At 63.5% G+C, this 20,719-nt stretch overlaps 1 protein-coding gene across 1 annotated transcript; it reads right to left on the bottom strand.

Moving 5' to 3' along the window:
- Positions 1 to 86: 86 nt before the first annotated feature.
- Positions 87 to 20,414, bottom strand: COL9A3 (collagen type IX alpha 3 chain). The gene is made up of 32 exons (XM_081256852.1): positions 20,322 to 20,414; positions 19,684 to 19,752; positions 18,458 to 18,493; positions 17,750 to 17,821; positions 17,066 to 17,119; positions 15,878 to 15,913; positions 15,623 to 15,646; positions 15,297 to 15,350; positions 14,919 to 14,972; positions 14,483 to 14,524; positions 13,302 to 13,358; positions 12,840 to 12,893; positions 12,145 to 12,198; positions 11,898 to 11,951; positions 11,403 to 11,456; positions 11,005 to 11,058; positions 10,178 to 10,231; positions 9,203 to 9,256; positions 9,054 to 9,107; positions 8,824 to 8,868; positions 8,618 to 8,671; positions 8,484 to 8,537; positions 7,936 to 7,989; positions 7,761 to 7,832; positions 6,671 to 6,706; positions 6,108 to 6,152; positions 4,711 to 4,743; positions 4,390 to 4,536; positions 4,164 to 4,218; positions 3,453 to 3,635; positions 1,199 to 1,276; positions 87 to 341 (listed from the first exon to the last, which is right to left on the bottom strand). Exons 1-32 carry the CDS (start codon positions 20,397 to 20,399, stop codon positions 151 to 153), a joined length of 2,055 nt encoding a protein of 684 aa, XP_081112978.1. The 5' UTR covers positions 20,400 to 20,414; the 3' UTR covers positions 87 to 150.
- Positions 20,415 to 20,719: the final 305 nt, after the last annotated feature.

Raw genomic sequence — 20,719 nt, forward strand, 5'->3', positions numbered from 1 at the left:
GCCACTGAGGACAAGGAGGGGCAGGCCTCGCTGGACGGCACGGCGGTGTCCAACCATTGATGCCAGGACGCTGCTGGTCCCCGTGGGGTCCTCGCACAGCTGGCTGCTTCAGTCGGCATCACTTTCTCACTCGCTTCCTGAAGTTGTGTTTTAGGAGCTCCTGGGACCTGATTTTTCCCCGCCCCCTGCCATCACGGCTCCTTGGCAGGCGGAGGTGTCGCAAATGCCGGGGGTCCCCTGAGCGCCAACAGCACCGGGAAGGCCAGGATCGCCAGGGAGCCCAGGCTCTCCGTGGGCCCCGTCGCGGCCGTCTTTGCTAACACCGGACACGCCTTGTGGTCCTTGAGACACACCAGGAAGGTGAGTGGAGACACAGAGAGAGGACATCAGTGGTGTGTCCGTTCAGCCAACCCAAGTCTTGTGTTTCTGTAGCTCGTTTCTTAACTCTGGGAGGGGCCCAGGGGAGGCGCGCTCAGGCCGGAGAACAGCGAGGGCAGAGGCCAGGGCGCGGGAGTCTGGGTTCTGTCCTAAGCAGGGCAGCTCGGACTTGAGAAGGGTCAGCTGGTGCCATGTGAGGAATGGGTCTGGGGTGAGCGAGGGGGATGCTGACGATGATGGTGGTAACCATGGGGATGGTAACCATGGGGATGGTAACCATGGGGATGGACCAGGCGTGAGGCAGAGAGCCCCCCGCCCCCAGGTGGTGGGCACCTGGGCAGGTGGACGGCAGAGGAGAAGCCAGGAGCTGGGGGCGCGGGGAGGGACGGAGTGAGCGAGCAGCTGGGCCGACAGGTGCGTGTTTGCTCCCGGGACGTGTGTGCAGATGCGGTGGCCCCGGGACAGCCCCCGAGAAGGCTCGGGATGGACCGCGGCTGGGCCTGCCCTCCTCCCTCTCGGCACAGTGTTTATATTCAACATGAAAAGTGTCAACATGCAGGGTACATGTGGGTCACTTAAGAGAAAATTCTGTTAGAATTTAACTGGAATAGATACTCGATGGCTTTAGTTGAATAGAATTTAACTGAAACTCCTGAACTAAAACAGACACAGGGTGATCTGATTAAAGGGTCGTTAAAACAGTCCCTAACCTGGCATCTAAGGGTGCGTTGTCGGGAGAAAAGCTGTTCCCTCAGAAGAGGATGAGACGTGCCCGTCACCCAGAGGTGCCTGTGTAGCGTTAGTGACAGCGGCCTCATACCTTGGAGCCCTTGGTCTCCGTCAGGCCCGTCCAGGCCCTCGCCGGCTGGGCCTTTGTCTCCTCTGTCCCCCTGGTTTCCTGTCAGGGGCAAGTGACATAACGCATTTGCTTAGAAGCCCTGATTCAGGATCAAAGACAGACTTCTGCTGCGGGTGAGTGTGTGATCCTGCCTTTTTACAAGTAGGGTGCCTGCTTCCTAAGCTTTTTACTGAATCAAAACACATTTAGAAGAGGACACACGGCAAAGTGTCGGTCGGGCTGGATGGATTTGACAGAATGAACCCACCCACGTGACTCGCCAGCCTCAGAGCTGCGTTTTTGGACTTCTAGTTTGTTCACAGTATTTATGCCTGTTAAACAGCTGAGTGTTTGCCCTGTATTCCTATGTTCAACATGATTTTTGACAAATTATCTAAGGTGTTTTAAAACGTCCCCTGAACTGCGTTCTCCACTCCTCCTCCACCTCCAGCTGGTTTTGGTCTCTGGGAGGTGAGCTGAGGCCCTGCTATGAGGGCCCGCTTGTCGGCCTGCGCTGTGTGTGATGCTGGCTGCAGACAGCTTATCCCGAGTGATGTTCTTGGAAAATTGAGCCTCTTGTCAACGTAGTGACGCTCAGTGAGGCAAGCAGCCTTGTTGGGCGCGGTCTGTCCTGCCTGATGGTAAAAGCAGTGACACCAGTTTCCTTTCCGCTGGTGTTTGTCACTTTTCCCATCGCAGAGGGTAACACACCTTCTACAAAGGATCAAGGGCCCCAGGGCCAGGCAGTCGGGGCCTCCCGTGGGGCCTGGGCTTTCCTGGCCTCCAGAGCAGGTCCCTGATCTGCTGTGTCCCCGGGGGAAGATGGAAGCCCAGCCGTGACAGTGGCTTCTGCCTGAAGACCTACAGTATGTATTCTCATTTAATTCAAACAATAACCTTCGCTCATCCCCACCCCGAGGCAGGTGGCCCAGGGAACAGCTGACCCTGCACCGTGTGGCGGCCTCCCCTGAATTCTGCTGTGCAGTTTTTCTGAGAACCCATAAAGTGATCAATGCTATTTTTGAATTTTATTTTCAAATGTCTTAAAGGCATTCAGATCCCTATTTGGAGAAAACCTTGTTTGGTCTTTCTTTGAGGACAACCATCCGTCCCGCAGACTGTACTGGCACAGACGGACCAGGGACGGTCAGAACTCACACACGTCTCCAAGACAACAGGGAGATGTCTGATGGTAAACTTGGGACGGTGTGAGAAGGTGCATTTGACACGTTTGCTGTGTAGTGTTGAAACTATTCAATCTCCCGGCGTCTTAACAGTAATGAAATGATACCTCTAATCCTGGAAGCATTTTCATCTGCTGAGGTATTTTAACTTAACCTCACAGAGGACAAAAGGAGCTCACAGAAGTAAGTTTCCCTTGGAAACTTTTTTCTTAAGCTGTTTTTCAGAAACAGAAAATTATTTGGTCAGTAAGTTAGGAACACATTGCAATCACGAACTTTAAATCCTGAATGGGGGCCGTGGGGCTAGCTGCCTGGGGGCAGGCCGGCGGCCGTGGTTAGAATTTAAAATGAACTACGTGGTAAAGGCCTTGTTGGAAAAGGTTAGTGGCCAACGGCTCCCTCTCTGGGCACCAAGCGTCCCCACGATCGCAGCCCCGCGTGGGACCAAGATTCTCGCCTCGTTTCAGCTCGTCCCTAGTTCCTTGCAGTCCCTAAGATGGAGTTTTGGTTTATAATTTTTGCCTTTTGCCACAGAAGTGGTCACACGTGCCAGTTTCCATGAAGGGAAGTGCTGTTCCGTACAGATGGGGCTCCTGTGCGTTCATTCCTCACATTCTTCTCAACCCTCCTCCCCCAGATGTTATTCTAACGGTACTTGAGAAAACCATCACATTTTGAAAAACGTTGTCACACCCGTGGGTTTAACCGAGCTGGGCCTGAAAGCATGAAGGGCTCTACCCGAGGCGGCTTCTAGCAATGGCTCAACCTTCCAGGGCTTTTCTAGATGAGCCCGTGGACCCAGAGGGAGGAGAGGGGAGGGGAGGGGAGGGGTCCCCCCAGGCAGCTCAGGACGTGTGTGTCAGACATGGATCGGCAAGGCCGGAAGGACCCTGGCTGAAGGCCAGGTGGCTTTGGGCCCATTTCCCCTCTGGGTCTCTTCCCCCGCCCTGTCCCCCCAGGGGCGCCTCTCTGCGTGGTGGGGGCAGATTTCACGGCTGGGGTACTGGCTGGGGCTCTGGCGTGTGGCCGCGTGGTGGGTGGACTGTACTCACCTCTGGGTCCGGGGTCTCCCAGCTCTCCGGTGGGGCCGCGGTATCCAGGGGGCCCTCGAGCCCCAGGGTGACCGATGGAGCCTGGGGGCCCCGGGGGGCCGGGGGGGCCGGCGGGACCCGGCCGACCGATGGACCCCGGTGCTAAGGGCTTCCTCAGGTGCGCGGCTAGCTGTGCGATTTGCTCTTTTGGAAAACAAAGATCAGACATCTGTTCGTCAGAAGTGTGTTCCATAAAGTGCGAATCTACTGCCTTTCAAAGGAAGTTTGCTCATTGATTGAAAAGGGCTTTAACTGCTTTGGGTACGTGATAGGTGCTGTCCCAGTCCTCGGTGACCCCAAGAGTGAATCACAGCCCTAGAGAGGAGCTCCTTAAAGAGCTCATGGATTGGAGAGGCCAAAAGATGCCCGCTTGGTCTCTCAGAGCTGAAAGGGCACGATTCTTTGACCCTTGGGACCACTTCCCTGAGCAGACGTTTAGAACATCCCCGGTGCGCCAGGCACCGCGGCCAACCCCGCGGGGGGGCCCCCTCTAGCGCAGACCCCGAGGACCGCGGGCGGTAGGCCAGCCCGGAACCTGGCTTGGCTGGAAGGTGGTGGAGGGGGAGGCTGCGTGGGGATGGGGTGAAGGCGAGGATGGGGCTGGGGGTGGGAGGGGCTGCAGCTCCAGGGGCGGAGCCGTGGGCGGGATGGGACAGGACAGAGGGCGCTCACCGCTGACCATCCCCACACACAGCTCTCTGATGCGCTGCTCGCTGGCCTCTTTGCCCTGAAATTCACCCCAAAGCCCGTCATCGTATCGGGGGCATGTTGGCATCTCCTTGAGGCACCCCCACCATCACACTCGGCAAAGGAACCTTGATCATCTAGAATAGACTTGATCTAGATCCAGGAAAAGCCCGACACCAATGAGCACTGGCTCCAGAAAGGAGACACGTACCGGGACTCCGGGTTTCCCAGTGATGCCAGGCACGCCTCGCACGCCCTGGAGGCCCATGGGGCCAGGGTGGCCCGGGACGCCGTCTATGCCGCTGGTGCCGTTGGGGCCCTGGATGCCCTTGGGACCCAGCTCCCCTCGACTGCCGGACTAGAGGGAAACAGCAGGAAGGGGTGGGTCAGGGCATGGGCTTCTCCCTCGGGAGAAGGAGGGCCCGCAGTTTCCTGACTTCTGACCAGGGCAGGCCTCTGAGATCTGCACGGCCGTCAGGGCCCCGGGGCTGGCCCGGGGGCCCCGAGGAGCCAGCCTCTGCCAGGCACTCACCTCTCCTTTGGGTCCAACAGGGCCACTGGGACCCTGCAAAAGAGCAGAAGGAAAGTTGTGCATTTTAGTTACTTGCGTGTTGCTAGTTGGTGGGAATTATTTCCCCAGGATCCAGTGTAGCCGGTTATTAGTTGGGGACGGAAGAGAAAAGTCATCCACGAAGCTGCTATTTGATGGCATCACAATAGCCACAGTGGTTACTCCTTTTTATTCTAGGGTTCGTTTTATATTGCTGAGATTGTATTATAGCTACTGATGTTTTTAAACTTATTTTCCCTAGAGTGTTTTAGCTGCATAGTCCTTTTTCTCATCCATGTTTACTTTGTTCCCGTTCTTTATTTTTTATCTTTTTTAACGTCTTTTTTGGAGTATAATTGCTTTACAATGGTGTGTTAGTTTCTGCTTTATAACAAAGTGAATCAGTTATATATATATACATATGTCCCCATATCTCCTCCCTCTTGCGTCTTTATTGTTACACATTTGGCGGAGCTGAGGGTCTCTGTGTCTAAGGCTCCCCCTTCTCCAGCTGTGACCTCAGGAAGCTGCCTGGCAGGACGTGGACAGGGACTGGGCCCCAACCAGACAGCAGACGGCCCAGGACCACTCATCCATCCACGCCGCCGCCCTCTGCTCAGGCCACAGCTGGTGGCCCCCCTCGAAGCCAGAGGGAGGTGGAGGGGCCAGGCTTTTCAGCTCAGACAGCCTGAGTGGTAAGTCGCTGAGAGCCCAGTGTGAGGGGCACTGCCCGCCACGCAGGCGGGGGTGGAGCAGGTCGGGGGGCTGCTCCCAGGGTCCCATGTGTCAAGGTCATCTAGGAAGTCACCAAGATGAACAACACTTGCGCACACGACTGAGATCATCTCAGCTCAAGCTGGGAAAAACTGGCTCTGGGCTACAAGGTTGTGCTGGAGATGAGGGTCCCTGGGGCTGAGCCGTTTCCATCTCCTCTAGACTCAGAGAAGGGCTCAGTCACAGAACTGGAGACCCTCACCATGTGGGAGCCACGAAGATCTTTATCCCCAAACCCCCTGACTGTTCCGTTTCATTCACCCCCCTGAGGTGTGACTCTGTCGATGAACTCCATCAGGGTTTTATTCTAAACTCAACCTGAGTTTTAGCTCTGTGGAAGCAGGGTTTTCTGTAGCTCAGTCTCAACTCTGGCTAATTCATGCTGGAGCCGCAGATGGAGCACGGGAGGGGGTAGAAAACCCCAGAGCTGGGCCTGGGGCCACCTTCTGCCTTAGGGGCCGGTCAGCAGCCAGGACCTCAGCTGCGCCTCGGTCCTCAGCTTGGCCCACCCCAGCCTGGACCTGCAGAGGCTGCCCTGCCCCAGCCCCCCACCCGAACGCGGCGAGTTCTGTTGTCAAAAGTGAGGCCGACTTAGTCATACTCACCAGTTCTCCTTTATCCCCAGGAAGGCCATCGGCGCCCGCGATGCCCTGAAACGACACAGCTCAAAGTTGAAGAACTGTCCACGCTGCCATCCTCCAACCTTGGTGGGAGCCGGTGCCTGACACCCAGACCCAGGCCGAGGCACCAAGCAGACAGTAAGCAGAGCCTCAGGTGGGTTTAGACTCTTCTAGGTCCTCCTGGTGCTCCCGGGGGGTCAGAAGCAGAGCTGCGCCCCGCCCCCCCTTGCCCCTGGGCCCTCCAGAGAGAAGGTGCTGCCTGGAGAACAAACACTTTTCTAATCTGCTCCTGGAACCCAGATGGCCAGCAGGGAACACGCCCCACTCTGAGGGTCCCAGAGGAGCCGCCCAGGCCACAGGCGGCCCCCGTTGTACCCAGGAGCCAACTGGTCCCGGGTCTGGCTGGGTGCCCAGAGTTGTCAGCCTGTGGCGGGGGGGGGGGGGGGGCGGCGGCGGGAGAGGGAGGGAGATGAGAGAGATGAGAAGGATGCCCCCTAGCCCTGAAGACAGCGGGCAGCCCACAGCTGACCTGACCGCCGGTCGCTCACCTGGTCGCCCTTTGGGCCTGCAGCTCCTCCTGGGCCCTAGGCAGAGAAAGGCTCAGCGTTAAAGAAACGACAGGGATCCCTGGGCGACCCGCACCCGCTGTGGCGCCAGGACGAGCTGGGGGCACCCGGGCTGCTGTGGAAACAGCCTCCTTCCCGGACGTTTGGCATCCTGGCCCCTAAGTGTGCCGGGATCCTCCCGTAGAGCCCTCATCTTTTTAGGGGCTCGTAGCCTCGCCCCACATGGGGTGCGCGATTGTTTCACAGGCCCTGCTGCCGGACAGCAAGGCCTCTGGGCTCGGCATCACCGGAAAAAGTTTGGATCGTGCGGCATTTTCCCGATGTGAGCTGCCGAGTCAGAGCCCGAAGTTTGTATTGATCATCTTTCCAGGGGACTGCGGGATTAGGGGTATGTCTGGGAACTGCCAGAATCACCCCTAAAATGTTAAAATAAAAACTGTCCATCTGCTCAGATAGCAGCGTGAGGAAGAACCCGCCCAAGGGGTCCAGAGAGTGAAACTTCCCTGTGACCTCAAAGTGCAGGTGAGGGTGACCGGGGAGTGGGGGGTACAGTAACCGGCCCCTGGCCCCCACGGGGACGGGCGCAGTGTCCAGGGCCTCTCTCTCTACCTCTTGGAGGCCCTGGTGCCCTTGGCATGCCCCTGACCCCTGGCATTTCTGGCCTGAAGGCTGAGGAAGGGCCCACTGTCCCAGCTGCAGGCCGTGGTTTCTGTGGCCCGCCAGGCCCGGAATGAAGGGGCGCCAGGGATGGCAGCTCCTGGGTCCTGTCACTGCCAGCAGGCGGGCGGACGGCCAAGGAAGGCACCTGAGGTTCCCCTGGGACCTGGGGTAGCGTGGCCAGGCCGGAGCCCAGACACAGCTCACAGCCTCCTCCCGGGGCCCCCGGTCACCCAGACTGGGGCTCTCTGTGCCCCAAAGATCATGGGACAATAGGGACACCCACAGTGCCCGACTACTGCGCACCCACGGTGTGAGGTGCCTCTGGGGGCCGCTGACGTGGCGCCGCTGTGTGTCCCGTGGGACTGTGGGTGGGGTGCAGGAGCGGGACACCCTTGCTAGGACAGCCACTTACCCGGTCGCCCCCGCCGCCTCGGAGGCCTTGGGGGCCGGGCAGGCCGGGGTCTCCCATGCTGCCCTTCTGGCCCTACAGACAAGGACGCAGCACGTCAGCACCCACATGGAGCCCAGTGGGCCCCTCCCCAGCCCAGCTGGCCCACCTGGGCTCCCTGGGCGCAGACCTCACCCACCTGGAAACCGCGGACACCAGGGGCTCCGGGGGGGCCTTGCGGGCCCAGAGCCCCCTGAAAGACAGGCAGAGTGTGAGTGCAGCTCCGCCTCCCCCGCCGGGGCTGGGCAGACACAGGAGCTGGCCCCCAGCCATCTGGCCCAGTTACTGGGGAAAGAGGTGGGAGGGATCCTGGGGGGGCAGCTGGGGGTCGCAGAGGTCGGGCATGCCCTCAGGCCCCGTGTGTCAGTTGGACTTGGCGCGGGGCACCGATGCCGATGTCTTCCTTATCTTGGTCTATGGTGGGGCTGAGAGGCGGGGTGCTTCCACCACACCTCCCAGGCCCAAGGTGGGGTGCTCCCTCGGCCGGCTGGGTGCTGGGACTTTGCTTCCTCAGCACAGAGGTCTCAAGGACAGGACAGCTCGAGCCTGGCTACCACCATGTCCCAGCTTTCACAGGCTCAGCCCATTCATGCATCCAGAACGCCACCGCGGCCCACACAGAAAAGGGGGCCACTCGGCTGTGGCTCCATGCCCACCCCCACCCCAGACTTCATTCCCCCGACTCACCGCTGAGCCCCTGTGGCCAGCCTCGCCTCGCTCCCCGGCCACACCAGCGTCTCCCTACACTCGGGGAGGGGGACAGGGGGTGTCAGCGGGGTCCGCGCACACTCGGGTTGGGGGTGAGGGCTGCAGATACTCACGGGGACACCGGGCTCTCCTGAGGGGCCAGCTTCGCCCAGCTCTCCAGCTCTGCCCTGCAGGGGAGGGGTGAGCCCTCCGTGAGCTCCGCCCACATCCCTCTGCCCAGGATCCAGGCTGCAGCCTACCCCCTTCCCCCTTCCCCACTTCCTTGCCCCTCCCTCCCCCCTCTCCCCCCTCCCCTCCCCAGAAGAAAGAAGCCACATACCAGTCCTCCCTTCTCACCCTTGGACCCTGCTCGTCCAGGGAGACCCTGCAGGTCAGAGGTCAGAGGTCAGCACACAAGACCAGGGGCAGAGCGTCCCCCCAAGGGGGAGGGGCTCCTGCAGCCCCCCCGGCCGTGATGCACAGCCCCCTGCAGGTGCCCCACTCAGGAACCCACGGGAGATGACCACTGGCATTGTCCCTGGGGCCACAGCAGGAGCCCCCTGCACTCACCGGCAGCCCATTGGGACCCTTCTCTCCTGGGGCACCATTGCGACCAGCTTCTCCCTGTGGGAGTTTGGGGGGGACGTGGGGTGCTGAGGCCCTGGAGGCTGAACTCCCTGCAGACCCTCCTCCCCTGCAGACCGCCAGCCAGTACCAACCTTCTCGCCATCAAGTCCCAGCACACCGTCCCGGCCATCCTTGCCCGGCATGCCCTGAGGACGGCGGATGGTGTGAGGCCCAGTGGGCAATCAGCCTGGTCATCCTCCCGGTCACGCCCACCAGGCCCCTCCCTTCCGCAGCCCCCGGCACTAGGTCTGCCCTCCTGGGCTCGGGGGGCAGGTAGGAACCTGTGCTGCCCTCCGATCACGCAGATGAGGGCGGTGAGGATGCACCCAGACCACAGACTGCCCCCCGCGTCCCGCGTCTGCCCAGACTCTTCACGCGCCCCAGGGAAGTTCTGCTGTGCCCACTTTACGGACGGGGAAACTGAGGCTTGGGAACCAGGATTTGGGCTCAGGACTGCCGAATCCCACAGGCTTGACTAATTTTGGAATCTCAGACACAGCCATGTGCTGGGAAGGTGGCAGGAGAGCAGCTGGGGTCCCTCCCTCCCCTCCTTCAGCCTCCCACTGCCAGGCTGTGCTACCCCAGGTGGCCTCCCAGGGGCCCATCCTCTAGGGCCAGGATGGGGTGGGGACCAGGAGGAAGTGGGGGTCTGGGCTGAGCATGGGCACATAGCAGGGATGAGGGGGCACAGGTGTGGAGGGCCAGTGCTCAGGACCCTCAGAATGCCCCCCACCTGTGCCACCCAGTCCCCCACCCACCCTCACGTGCCCCTGGAATGCAGATGAGCTCAGCCCGAGACCCTCTACCTCTGTGTGGTCTAGATGGCAAAAGATTCCGTGGCCTCCGGCAAAATGCAAGTGTGCAGGCCCTTCACCCACAATTAGGCCTTTGCAGAAGGCGACAGCAGAGCGACACAAGGGAGGGCCAGTGGCCTGCGCAGCTGGCCCACGTACAGCCCAGGGCCACGGGAGGAGCATGACTCTCCCGGGGAAGCAGGTGCAAAAGGCAGGGAGCGAGGGGCCGGCAGAACCCCCTCCGCCCCTATGCTGGCATCCACGGGCACTCACCGGCTCTCCGACCAGCCCGGACATGCCAGGGACGCCTTTAGGACCAGGCCTGCCCTGAAAGACACACAAGAGACCGCAGTTAGGCCCGCCGGGACTGCTCCTCCCAGATACCTCACTAGGTCCGGGGCGGGGGGTGGTGGGGAGGTAGGCCCGGGAGCCTTAGACCTGCAGTGCACACCACTTTCTAGACTCCGGGTATTGAGCTGGGGCCAGGGGACAGCTGTGTAGGCCAGGCCCGACCCCCAGGGGAAAAGGCCCGTCACCCCGGGAGCTATCTTAGGATCCTGTGGATGCTGCGGCATCACATGGCCACCTCCTGGACCTCCAGCCGCTAGGCTCAGGCCAGGGGAAGACAAGATTGGTTCAGAGACGGTCACTTCATTTCGTGAGATGCTTATTATCTCTCGGCTTCACTTATGCTCTGCTTAACCTGAGAGTTGTTTTCTCTGTTGCTGCATCTCACAGCTGGGCATCCTTGGCCCAAGATCAGGCCCCACTGCCCAGGGCCTCTTGACGGATGTTAGTGGCCAGGATTCGCACTCAGAAGTGTGGTCCTCCGGACCCTGCCCTGCTGCTCCGGAGAGGTTCAAGGAGCCACGGGGGCAACAAGGCCGGGGGACTCCTGGGGGAGCCGCCTGGGCAGGTGGAGGGCTGGGACCCCCAGGCCCAGCTTGGCACTGTCCAGCGGCTTCCCCCCCACGCGCAGGAGAGGGCAGCTGCCCCTCGCCTCCCTGGACTTACCGTCCATTCCCCGCACCCCCCCACCCCGCCCTGTGGATCAGGTTCTCCCAAGGAAGGACCCAGAGAACACAGGCTCTCTCACTTACGAGGTCGCCCTTGGGGCCGCGCAACCCCTCTGGGCCCCTCTCGCCTCTGTCACCCTGCAATGACAAGGGGGGACAGGGAGAGAGTTAACTCAAGAAGGTGGGAGAGCAGGATGACAATGCTGAGGGTCACAGAGGCCAGAGGGACACTCACCACACCTCACTTCATGTCTGGAAAGAGAGAGAACGCAGATCTCCCACGAAGGACAGGCTGACTCTGGATTTGCCCCCTCCCCCCAGGTGTGCCCACTGGTACCTGCCCAGGTGTGCCACATGTGATTCCCCCCAGGTGTGCCCATGGGATAGGCAGCCCAGTGGGGCTGGGGGAGGCGTCTGAGTGAGCAAGAGAGAAGAGAGCCTGGGCCTGCACGGGACCACCCCCCACCCCCAGACACACGTACCACTTTCCCAGGGGCTCCTGGGATCCCGGGGGGCCCTCGGAATCCGATGGGACCCTGTGGAGGAGAAGGGGCACCTGAGCCTCTCCTCTGAAGCCGGGGCAGCATCCCCCAGAGCACCCGGCTCCATCTGGAGAGGCCTGCCGGGAGCCCCCCACCCAAGCCCCCCAGCAGGCCCTTCCCCCATCAGCCCCCCAGTGGTCCCCAAGCCCCTCCCCTTCCCACATTTGCCAGGGCCCCCCCTGCTGTCCCCTGTTTGCCTCTCCCATTCCCTTTGGGCCTAAGCCACGAAAGCCTTCACAGGCCCCGGTTTTGGGAACCATCCAGTGAGTGGAGGCCCAGAGGGCCGCGGTCACACAGGCCACCTGTGGCCACTGGCGAGGACCCGTGCTCAAGGGGCCCATCTAACGTCTGGAGGTGGCCCCCCCAGCCACCTCTTGACCTCGGGCTGGCCCACAGCCCCTCAAGGGTCAGGTGGCGGGGGGCTGGTGGACTTACCCGGTCCCCGGGGGGTCCGAGTGGCCCTGGAAATCCTCGTAGGCCCCGTGGACCCTGCAGAGAGAGAGCTGGAGCTGCAGGGCCTGGGCCGGCAGCCCCCGGACCGCACACCTCCCGGGAGCCGCTGAAGGGCTCTGGCGTATTCCCCAAAACCCTGCCTCAGGACCCGCACCCGGTTCCTGTCCTGGGAGTTGGTGGACTGTCCCCACCCCACATCCTCACCTGTCCAACACCTCCCCTTACTCACCTGCAGCCCAACGGTGCCTGGGATGCCAGGGGGCCCAGGGGGGCCGGGGTCACCCTGCAGGAGAGGTGGGTGGCGTCAGCCCCGAGCTCTCCCCGCACCTCTCCGAGCCCACTGCCCCACTCCCCCTCCAGAGCCCTTGCCGTGCGGGGCGTCGCCCCACTTCACAGCTGAGCCCCCAAGGCCCAGAAGGGTCGCACCGTGTCCTCCCCCGCCCTCCCCAGACACCTCCTCCTGGCGGCGGCCAGCCCCTCTGCTGCTCACATGGCAGTCTGGCGGCTCGCACCGCGCTAGAGGGAACCCAGCCTCACCCGCAGCCTGTGGATGAGGATGCACAGATGCCCTCCAGGGCAGTGGCCATGGGGGAGGGTGGCAGGGACTACTGGGGACCACTTCGGGCTGAGGCCCACCTTCTCCAGCCCGCAGCGGGCCTGCCCAAGCTCAGGGAGCTTCCGTGTGAGGCCAGGTGTTGGGGGCTCCGTCCAGAGGCCCTGCCCCAAATCACCCGGCTCTAAGAGCCAGGCCCCGAGGGGAGGCGTGCACAGAAGCTGCTCCATCAGAGGGCACCGAGATGCAGCCAGCACGTCCTCACACACCCGCAGCCCTGCCAGAGTCCCAGCCCCCACGCCCCCAGGCGCCTGTGCCTCCCCGCCACCCCCCGGGGCGCCACCCAGCCGCCAGCCGCCAGCCGCCTTCACCTTCTCGCCATCCTTGCCGACTTCTCCTTGCTCCCCTTTGTAGCCGGTGGGTCCCTGAAAGACAGCGGCGGGTGGACAGTAGCAGACCCCACAAGCAGCCCTGAGCCAGTTAAGGCCTGCCTGGCCCACCAGCCCAGCTGGGGAAACAGAGGCCCGGTTGGGAGGAGAAGGGCTGGGCCAGGGAAGGGGTCTGGGGGCCTGAGGCCAGCCTTCCCTCACGCCCTCTCTCAGTGCCCCTCCAGCCCCCAGCGGGTCACCGGGGTGGAGGGGCACAGGGACAGAGCAAAAGGTCCCCCAGCAGGGCAGGGACCAGCGCCCTTGCTTCCCGCAACAATCCTGCAACCAGGGCAGGCCTTCTGGACGCCCACCTCCCCCCGGACCTCCGCCCACATGGGGGCCCCGCCACCCCCTTGGGGTGTGAAGGTGAGCTGGGGTCTGAGTCAACCCTCAGTGGTCGCTCACCTTGAACCCTGGCATTCCTGGGGGCCCCGGGGGGCCTGGCGGGCAGATGGCCGGGCACTGTTGGGAAAGAGAATGGTCAGACCCCTCCCAGTAAAACAGGGGCAGCGCTGAGGTCAGAACCCAGGGGCCCGGAGGTGGACCATTTGGGGTAGGTGAGGGGGAGCTCGGGCCGCACGGGGGCCTCCTGGGGAGCCCAGACAGGGCCTCATTCAGGGCCACCATGGGGCGCGGTGCGGGGCTGCAGAGCCAGAGCATGGCCGCCGGCCCCTCATAGCCGGCTCCGATGTCTCAGCCCCAGCACAGGTTCAAAGCAGCTATTCAGCCCGGTGGCTGCTGGCTTCACAAAGGGGCCTTTATCACGCGCCGGCTCTGCAGCCAGCTCTGCTCGGGGGTCCCCTCGGTGCCAGAGGTGCCTCAGGGAGGGACACGTGGTCCTCGGGCACAGGCCGGATGCTCCACACCTGGGGGCTCGGCGAACCCAGGGGCGGCCTGGGGGTGTCTGGATCATTCCACGGCTGCTCTGGCACAGAGCCAGTGACGTTCACCTCCCCCAGCTGTCCTCCTCTTTCCAGAAGACCCCCAAACCCTCCCTCAGAGCACCAACCGTCAAGCAGGACACGGGTGGGGGAGACAAGGGCAGCAGGGGTCCCAGTGGGCAAGCGGGCTGGGCCAGGCTCCCCTTTAATAACTTCCAGCCGCTCCTCCGAGGAGGCCGGGTGCTGGCCTGGCCCACAAACAGCTGTGCAAGCGAAGCCCACGAACCCCAGGCCTCCAAAGTCACTGTTTTTCTTCTGACAAGAGAGACAAAGCTCAACAACCAAAAGTGGGTCCCAGACTCTCTGGTCTGGAAGCTTTTGTGGTCGGGAAGCCTTCTGTCTGCGCCCCCAGGGCAGCCAAGCTCGCCGCTGACGGCACCTGGAGCCTGCCTGTGCCGAGGGGCAGGATGGGCCCACACGTGATTTTGCTTAAATTAACTTCAATTCGTGCTGCTGCGCATGCCAGGGTAGACCGGTGAGGGCGGGGAGGGGCAGCCCGGGGGGGACGTACCCAGAGCTGGTGCCGCTGGCACTGAACCCGTCCCTAGGGGCCCCTGTCCCTGCCTTCCTGTGCTCTCCAGACAGGCCCCTCCTACCAAGACAGGCACCCCGACAAAGGGCTTCACAAAGGCTGCACGTGCCTACCTGAAGGTCAGTAGTGCCTTCGGGGAGGACCCCTGGGCGACCCTGGAACAGAAAGACGCCAGCTTTGACGTGCCCCCCCCCCCAAGGCCTCCAGGGGACTCAGGGGCCCTTCATCCCCTCCGTGGCCAGTGCCAGGTACTGCTGGTCCCCCCCTGCAGGGCACGTGACAATGACAGAAACCAACTGCCCTTGGGGCGGGGTGGCTACCAGGCCTGAGCCTCACTAGCCCTGGGTCAGCTGACACACACGGCTCCAGCCTGGACTTGGCCCATGTCTGCGGTGTGGCCAGGACTCTCCACGTGGACATGGGTGCTGGGGCTGGGGGCATGGGGGGCCTGAGGACGGGCACCCTGGGGACAGGGGAGGCAAGCCCACCAAGCAGTCATCATGCCTGGGACTCCTCCTGAGAGGCTCTAGAACCCCGCCCAGTACTCACAGCGGGGCCGGGAGGTCCCGGGGGGCCAGGGAGGCCTGGAAGTCCAGAGGGTCCCTGTGGGGGGATTATGGCTTAGATGGAGCAGGGCCAGCCCCCACCTGAGGTGAGGGGCCCAGCGACTTCCAGAGAGAAGCCTCCCCTCCAAAGATGCCCCTGTGGGGGCACTCCCAGTGCTGCCCAGCTGGCCCGCCCCAGCCCTGTGCGTCCTGAGGTCTGCGCTGCCCTGTCCTGGGCATCAGCCACAAAGGCCCACCAAGAAAGAGGGCGAGGGGGAGGGAGAGGAGGGGCACAGGGAGGCGGTGAAGGGGGAGGGAAAAGGGGAGGAAAGCGGGGAGGCCCCCCCATGGCTGCATTTGGGGAGTCCTGGCAGCCACTCACCGGGGGGCCCCGGAGGCCAATTCCGCCTGGGACGCCGCTCACCCCGGCCTCTCCCTGGGGGAGGTAAGAAGTGAGAGATGGGGATCTGCACCCAAGGAGCTCTGAGGATCCCCAGGGGAGTCCAGACCGGGCTCCCATATCCCTATACAGGACCAGCCTGCCCTCTCTTAAAGCATGGGGACTCTGGGTGAGGGGTCAGCTCGCTGTTCCCCCACCAGAAGCCCCCCCACCCCCAGCCCTGGTTTGGGACCTGGTGGCCATGTTGGCTCGGGGTGTGGCGGGCATGCTCGGGGGTGGGGGGCGGCACGAGCGTTATCGGTACTCACGGGGGATCCAGGGAGGCCTTTGCCCTGCAATGCCAAGCATGGGGTCAGAGCTTGCCGGAGACGGGAGGAGGTTGCCCACCACCCACCCCATCCCCCTGAGCTGGTCAGGTGAGTTGCTGGGGATGAGGGGCACAGCCCAGATAGCACCTAGGACCCCAGCCCGGGGACCAGCCCCCAGGAGACGCCGCAGAGGGGAGCAGACGTGGCGTCCGGGGGCCCCTCCAACGCCCACCGGGAGGAGAAGACGGCACTCACCCCCAGCCCAGGCGGCCCTGGGGGTCCCAGGCTGCCCTGCGGAAGGAAAGGGGGCGGCAGGGGTGGGCTGGGCCCAGGCACCGTCGCCTGTGTTTGCAAACCTGTTCCCTTCCCTCCCAAGTCCATCTCCCCTGAGGAGGGGGTTCTTGTTTTATAGGAGACCGACAGTGGGTCGGGGGGACCTCTGATGTCCCGGGGGCCTGGGACTGGTCCTTTACCAACAGTCCTGCTGAGGAAAAGCCAGAAAAGGTCCCTTCCTGGCAGCACTACTGCAGGCAGGACGGGCCACCAGGAAGGCACATGCCAGGTGTGACCTGAGCCACACAGACTAGCCTGATGCCTGGCTCCTCCAGGAAGCCCTCTGGCCTCCTTGGTCCACAGTAGGGAGCCTCAAACCTCCAGCAGCTGGTGGCCTGCCTGTCCGCCCAGCGCCCTCCTGGTCCTCTTGCTGCCTTGCATGCCAAGGATGAGGTCCCCTCCTGTGCCCCAGGCTCTCTGCAGAAAGCCTGGAGCTAGTTCCCCCTCCTCCCTTCCCCCACTTTCCCGCACTCCCCCAACGTCCTTGGGAACATCAGAGGCCCTGCTGGCTGCAGGCAGCCACTCTCCTCCTTGTTTCCCACTCAGAACACGCCCACAGCCCAGGTCCCAAAGGCAGGGCTGCGTCCTGGTTCCCTCCCCATCACAGCCCCCCTGCCCTCTGCACCCCAGGGCTGGGGGACAGTCACTTCTCGAAGCGGGGACGGAGAGGGAGTTGTTGGTCTCAGCTTTGCACCTGGAGCCACAAGAGGAGTTGGTTGGTCAGAAAGGGGGCTTTAGTGAACAGTGGTCAGCCTCGGGGGACAGGCTGGGTGGCCGTGGGCCCCTGGGGTGGGCACAGAGGGGCAGCGGCTCACCAGAGGAGGAGGAGGGCATGTGGGGCTGGTCACGCCCCAACCGTACCAGCGCCCCCAGCAGGGTCTGAGGGCTGGGACAGCTCTGACCAGAGGGGGCGGGGGGGGGCACTCATCACCCTGTGTCCTCATGCCCTCCAGCCCCCTTCCACCCCACGGCAGGGGCGGGGCCCAGCCAGTGCGGTCACAGCAGCTGCCCTCAGAACCCACACCCTGTGGCCAGGTGGTGCTCAGTCTGGCTGCCCTGGCTGGGACCTCGCCCCTGAGCTGAAGCCACTGGACGCCGTGCCTGCCTTACCCGTTCTCCAGGGGCGCCCTTGGGTCCAGGGGGTCCATCCTGCCCGGTCAGACCCTGGGGAGGGAGGTGGAAGGAGGGCTGGAGGGGTCACGTGGGAAGGACGTGCCCTCTCAGGGGGAAGAAGCAGGCATGGGCCCCGCCCTAACTGAAGCCAGTCAAGAGAGGTCAGAAAGACCCTCAGGTCGGGCACCTTCCCCTCTGGCCCCACCCACCGCCCACCTGGTGGGAAGCCCCAGCGGCTGGAGCACCTACTGGAGTGGGCAAGCCCAACGGGCAGGAGAGTACCCCTCTGACGTCCCCTCCCGTGCGTGCAAAGCCCCCGGGCCTGGGGCCAGGCCTTAAGCTCCTGAGGAGCCCCTGACGCAGGCACCCTGGGGCTCGGAGGGGTCTGGATAACGGGCCTTTGTTCCCAGAGAAGCCAGAGCTGGCGGGACTTCCACCTCTCCTGTGCGCTGGCGCTGGCGTCTGGCACACAGGGCCAGACACTAACGGGTGTGGGATGAAGGCCAAGGGACCCTGCTGGGGGACATCCGGAGACACTCTTGGGCCCGGCTTTCCTGCTTGAGCTGGCCCAGTTGGAAAACAGCAATGAAATCTGACTCCTGGGCGCTGGGATGGAACCCCTCCAGGCTGGGAGGGGAGTGGGGGGCTCGTGGGAGGAGAAGGAGGAGCCGGCACACTCACATCCACACCAGGCAGTCCCGGCATCCCGGCCTCTCCTGGTTTCCCTGGCTTCCCTGGGGCCCCTTTCGGTCCCTGTGGAGGGAAAGGGCAGAGGCGTGAGGGGAGCTCCAGCCGGAGCCTTGGCTTCACCGAGGAGAAAAGTGTCCTCCAGCGGGGCACAACCTAGCAGCCCTAGATGGGCCCCTCTCCACCGGAGCCCCAGCCCTCGCTGCCGCCCCGCCCACCCCTTGCTGGCCCCAGGAGGGCTTCCCCCTCCCGCTGCCCCTCTACCCTTCTTCGGTCCCATCTGTAGGACACTCACCCAGACGCTTTGGCCTCCCCAGCTAAGGGCCAGTGGGCCCCTCTGTGGGCCCCTCCATGAGCCCAGAACCCTCAATTCCAGGGCCTGAACAGCTCCAGGACGGCTCACTTGTGGGACCTCTGACAGGCTGGATGTGCAGGTCTGTATGGACCTCTTCCCTGACCTGCCGGGGCACTTGCCCAGGCAAGCTTCAAAGCCAGACCCTGCGTGGAGACTCACTGAGGCCCACCCACTCCCCTCCCACCTCTTCCCGCTCTGCCCCCGCTCCAAGGCCGCCCTTTGGCAACCCAGGGCCCAGCATGGTGGGAAGGGGTGTCAATGACCCCACTGCTCTAGGCCCACCCGTCCCCTCCAGACTAGAAGGAGGCCTCCTCCCCGCCCACCCCCACCACAGCCAGGACACTCACCAAGGGCCCAGGCAGCCCTGGAGGACCAACTTCTCCCTGCAGAGAGGGAGATGCCCACACGTGACCAAGTGTCCTCTGGAAGCTCCGCCCAGGGGAGGAGAGCTGGGCCCCAGAGGAGGCCCCAGGAGGCAGGATGGAACCCTTCACCCCATCATCCACACCTGTAGGCACCTCCCCTCTAGGGCCAGGTGCAGGGGCAGGTGGTGGGGAGAGGGGTGAGCTGGACAGACTGGGGATTTGAGCCCACTTTGAGGGCACAGGGACACCCCAGAAACGGTGGGAGGCGTCATGAAGCCCCACCCCTCCGCCTGCCTGAGAAACTCCAGAAACCTGGTTGGAGGTGGCAGCCTCCAGACACACAGAGGACCGGGAAGGCACCCTGGCACCCTCTCCACCCTGACGGCCACTGGCTCTGAAATCTTTAACCTGAGGCTTTCAGGCCAGGCTTTAAGTGGAAACGTCCCCCGAGGGAACGAACTGGGGAGCCCTGGGGCACCAAGTGCCCAGCCCCACCAGGAGGGGAGGCCACCTGGGTCCAGGGCCCAATACAGCCACACTGAGCGACGGCCCTGCGGGTGGGGTGGCAGGAGGGAGACTCAGGACCATCGAGGGCCAGGCAGGGCCCTGGGGACTCAGAAGGAGGCAGGTTCTACCCGGGGAACAATACCGGTGAGGAGAGGCCAGGAGGGCCCTGACTTCCATGGATGTGGCTGAGTCAGGGGCTCTCAGCCCGCCGGGTCCTGGGGGCAGGCTTCAGGGTCTCATCTGCCTCCCATACGGCTTAGGCCACGCTTAGGCGGGGGGCGCCCTTGGAGGAGGCCACTTCTGGGGCAGAGCCAGCCCCCAGCCCCGTCCAAGGCTGGCTCCAGCCTCTAGTAGCCGCCAACGAGACCCACCCAGGGGGACAGTCTTTACCCCCAGAAAAAGAGGACAGCAGGCCCCTCTGGGGACCCAGGGACACACACCCAGTGCCCACACCTCCAGCCCAAAGAGCACCACGGAGCCACCCCCGCCTGTCCTGGGGAGGCAATCCCCGGGGGGTCTGCCCCAAGAAGGAACAAGGAGCGTCTTTGTCCCGTTGCACATCCCACAGGGGTGCCGGCTCATCGCCCCAGCCCTGGGCGGTGCAGTGAGCTTTCTCTCCATCAGGCCTGGGGCTCAGGGAGGTTGGGGAGGGAGCGAGAACCCTGCAGAAGCTCCGCGGCCATCCCCGCCCACACACTCACATCAATGCCGTCCTTGCCTGGCTTCCCAGGTGGTCCTCGGGGGCCGGGGGGGCCTCGAGGTCCCACTTTCTGAAATGGAGAAATGTCATCAGGCAGCTGCATCCCCACTCTCCCCCGCTGGCAGGGGTGGGGGTCCCCCTGGTTGGCCCTGGGGTCAGCCCGACAGAGCATCCCCTCCTGCCAGTCTGGAGGAGAGCTAGGGCCTGTCCAGGGGCCCGCACCCCGGCTCCCCTCAGACCCTCGGGCCTTGGCAGTATCCCCTGCCACCTTGCCTGGGCAGGAGGGGCTGCGTCGGGCCTGAGCCCCGCCAGGAACAAAGGCCACATTGTGTCTCTCTGGTGGAGACACAGCGCTGGCACCGGACCCTGCCTGGTGAGGAGGGGCAGCCCCTGCGCGCATCTCCGAGGTGTCCCGGCGTCCGTGCAGGCTAGCCGGGAGACGGCGAGGAAGCTATGGGGCGACAAGACTGTGCCCGCCGTCGCCAGGGGCCCTGGGCTTCCCGGCTCCCTCACTGACCCCGGGGGCGAGGCGGGGAGCTTACTCCCTGGCTGTGCTGCTCAACGCCGACCTCAGAGCCACGGACCCCCACCCCGGCTGCCTTCCAAGGCGAACCCAGTGCACCGGGGTCCCGCGCTCACCTGCGCCTCGGTCACGGTCACGGTGGCGGCCAGCAGCTGCCCGAGCAGGAGCAGGGCCAGGGCGGGGGCTCCGGCCATGGCTGCACGCACGCTCTGAGCGGAGCCGGCGGGGTGGCAGCGGCCTGAGCTCGGCTCGGCGGGCGGGGCTGCTGGTGGGCTGGATGCCAGTTCCCGCCCCACTGGCCCTCACACAAGCCCCCCATTCAGCTGGGCCCACCTGGGTGGGCGGGGGCTTCTGCGCTGCCCCGAGCCTCCCTGCCGAGCCAGTCAGGGGAAAAAAAGAAACCCAGTGGCATTTTTTTGGCCAGCCTCTGAGTTAAAATTATCCTGGGACTGGTGAGTTACACACATACACCTTTTAGCAAGCAAGAAAGAGGCTCTTTTCTCCCCTTGGTCCT

The sequence above is a fragment of the Mesoplodon bidens genome (genome assembly GCF_964165515.1).
Source record: "Mesoplodon bidens genome assembly, chromosome: 15".
Classification (NCBI taxonomy): domain Eukaryota; kingdom Metazoa; phylum Chordata; class Mammalia; order Artiodactyla; family Ziphiidae; genus Mesoplodon; species Mesoplodon bidens.

What these genes read in the sequence shown, in the direction of transcription:
- COL9A3 (XM_081256852.1), bottom strand. Translation starts at nt 20,399, where the DNA reads ATGGCCGGAGCCCCCGCCCTGGCCCTGCTCCTGCTCGGGCAGCTGCTG. An exon ending in CGGGACCTCCCGGCCCCGCT is followed by an intron (nt 14,525 to 14,918) that starts GTGAGTACTGGG and finishes TTTCTGTTCCAG; the next exon opens with GGTCGCCCAGGGGTCCTCCC. An exon ending in GTGTGTGGGGATGGTCAGCG is followed by an intron (nt 3,636 to 4,163) that starts GTGAGCGCCCTC and finishes GTTTTCCAAAAG; the next exon opens with AGCAAATCGCACAGCTAGCC.